The sequence below is a fragment of the Phragmites australis genome, chromosome 16 (assembly GCF_958298935.1).
Source record: "Phragmites australis chromosome 16, lpPhrAust1.1, whole genome shotgun sequence".
In the NCBI taxonomy this organism is placed as follows: Eukaryota; Viridiplantae; Streptophyta; class Magnoliopsida; order Poales; family Poaceae; genus Phragmites; species Phragmites australis.
This window is the reverse complement of record NC_084936.1, coordinates 12977643-12980250: the sequence shown is the minus strand read 5'-3', so window position 1 is coordinate 12980250 and position 2608 is coordinate 12977643. Positions and strand designations below refer to the sequence as shown.

Below are 2608 nucleotides of genomic sequence, written 5' to 3'. Positions count from 1 at the left end.
GGTCGCATTTCCGCGCGCGCGTGTCTCCGGTCAGCTGACTGAGTGGTCGCAAGGTGAAAAAGTGTTCACCGGTCATGGCGTGCTCCGCGCTGGATCGACCTATCTCCTGAGCAAGGAAGTTCGTGTCTTTGTCTTTTGACTTAGCCGATGCGGACTTGCGAGGGCTCGGGGGCTGAACGCGCCGAGAAGGATGATCGGGACGACTTCGTTCTCGGGGACAGAAAGATCAGGGTCAGACCGACTAAGTACTACCCGGGACATCAAGGCAAAACATCAGAAAAAGCACTAAGTACTCGAGAATATCGGAGTTGCGAGCCCGAAGAAAAGCTTCCATTATATTTACAAAGGGAATACAATCATTTCTGAGGGATCACTCCCGTATTTACATCAAGACAAAAATAAAAGAAGAGGAAACTACTAAAAAAGCCTAATCGGAGGCAGAATCGGCGTCGGAGTCGTCTTGGCCATCCCGGGGGCTGGCGGCGGCGGCACCTCCCGCCTGAAGCCGGCCGCCACCTCAGCAGCGGTGCTCCGAACCGCTTCCTGGGCGGCCTCTCCCACGGCTTTGACTACTTGTTCCCGCGCTGGCTCCAGCAGGAAGTTCGAGTCTCTGCTCCGGTAGCAGGCCAGAATGTGCTCGGCCACCGCTTGGGCCAAGCTGCGTCCTTCCCGGGCGGCAAGCTCCTGGACGGCCCAAAGCAGCGCCTCGAGGCGCTCGCAGACTTACTGAAGTCCCAGGACGTGTCGTCCGGGGGCATCACCCTTCTCGTCCACGACGAGTCGCCCAAGGCCGGCCCTCGCCACGGACCGCCGCATCCGTCGGAGTACGTCCTCCAACATCTGCTGCAGGTTGACCCGCGCGGCAAAGGCAGCCTCGAGCCTCTCCTTTGCGGCCCGCAGCTGCTCCTCGAGACCCTGGCCCCCGGCCGCGCCAGAAGACCCGGCGTCGGGTGCAGGGCCGGCGGCCTGCTTCGCCTGAGCCACCAGTTCGGACAGAGCCTGCTCGCGGGCGATCAGCTCCTTCTCGTGCTTAGCATTCTGCTCCTCCCTGGCAGCGACGGCCACCGCCGCCTCGGCAGCCTCACCCTCCCGACGGGATAGCAAGTCCTCCCGGGCGCCCAGGTCCGCCGCCGTGATTTCGGTGTCGAACTCCCGGATGGCGACATCCGCCTCCCAGCATCGGAGGTCCCCTTCAATGCTCTGGAGGTCCGCTGCCCAAAGCTGGAAGTCAGCGTGAGCCCGGGCGGCCTCGCCCTCCCGATAGGTCAGGTCGGCCTCGAGGGCCTCCGCCTCCATCTCGCGGCTCGCGACTGCCTCCTCCCGCTCCTGCGCCCGCCTCTCCCTGGCAAGGGCCTTGGCAGCCTGGTGCCGCGATGCCTCAGCCAGGCGGGCGGCGTCTTCTCGCTCCCGCGCAGCCTCTGCGTGGGCGCTCCCCAAAACCTCCCGCTCCTGCGCGATCTCTGCGCGGGTATCCTCCAAAAGCTTCTGCTCCCGCGCGGCCGCCGCGTGGTTCTCTTCCACGGCGTTTTGTTCCTCCTCGTTGGCGGCGCGCTACGCGGTGAGGCAGGATTCGAAGGAGCGCCAGGCCCGCAAGCTGCGCCCTCTCCAAGTCTAGCCTGGCGCGCTCCGCTTCAAGCTGCTCCTCCTTCACGTCCACCGCCGCGCCCAGCCGCTCGACCGCCACCTGGATGCACTCGATCGCGACCAGGAAGGGGTCGGCAGGCCGGTCGGGCACCGGTTGGGCGTTGGGTTCCCCGCGAGCCTCCTCCGGGGGGTTAGGGGACCCCAAAGGCTGCAACGCCATCATCCGCCCCGGGCTCGGCACGCCCGGGGTAGGTTCGACCGACGCCGGGCGCTCGGGTGACGGCTGCGTCCTCGCCTCAGCCGCCGCGTCCACTGGCCTTGGCCCGACCGCCACTTCTGCCATCCCAGCCTCGGACGCCGCGTCCACTGGCCTTGGCCCGGCCGCCACTTCCACCGTCCCCGCCTCCATCACCACGTCTGCCTACCTCGGCTCCGCCGGCCGGCTTGGCTCGGGTGCTGGCGCCGACGCTGGCGCTCCTTCAACCTCGGCGGCACCCGTGGGCGGCCTGCAGGAGACAGACGAAGATCAAAACCGAAGCTTAGTTCGGGTGAAGCGCGCCCAAGAAAAAACGAAGAATGAGACTTATGCGTTCGTAGTCCCCCGGTACTGCCATTTGGTCGCCGGGAGCCTGAACTCCGGGCCCGACAAGGCCGGCCCAGAGTCCTCCCTTCTTCTCTTCAGCCGGGGGCTCGGCGGGGCCGCCGCGCATTCTCCGGGTGCCGGATCGGGCCCCATCCGAATGAGGCGCGGCTCCAGCACCGGGAACGCCGCCACCGCCGATGGCGACGGCGGGGACTTCGGCATAGGAATGTAGAGCCGAGGGCGCTTCCCCCGGTCCTCCGGCGCCACCGCCGCTCCATTGTCGGCAGTGCCTCCTCCTTCGGTGCGACGGCTGCTGCCCGCAGCGGCCCCACCGCTGGCGGCGCCCGGGCCACCGGTCCGCACTGGGCTGCTCGTGGCCCCCTCGCTGGCCGCCTCATCCAGCCTAGGGAGCTCGGGGGCCTCGGGGCTCCGGCTCCTCGG

The 2608-nt window shown here is 67.2% G+C and overlaps 1 protein-coding gene across 1 annotated transcript; it reads right to left on the bottom strand.

Annotated features, from left to right (window-relative positions):
* Positions 1-241: 241 nt before the first annotated feature.
* Positions 242-1993, bottom strand: LOC133895064 (uncharacterized). Its single transcript, XM_062335266.1, has 3 exons — positions 1601-1993; positions 839-1551; positions 242-248 (listed from the first exon to the last, which is right to left on the bottom strand). Exons 1-3 carry the CDS (start codon positions 1991-1993, stop codon positions 242-244), a joined length of 1113 nt encoding a protein of 370 aa, XP_062191250.1.
* Between the last annotated feature and the right edge of the window lie 615 nt (positions 1994-2608).

Excerpts from the sequence above, each read along its gene's own strand:
- LOC133895064 (XM_062335266.1), bottom strand. The coding sequence starts at position 1,993 with ATGGAGGCGGGGACGGTGGAAGTGGCGGCCGGGCCAAGGCCAGTGGAC. Across the intron at positions 1,552-1,600 it reads CCAGGCTAGACTTGGAGAGG|CGCGCCGCCAACGAGGAGGA; the intron begins GCGCAGCTTGCG and ends CTCACCGCGTAG.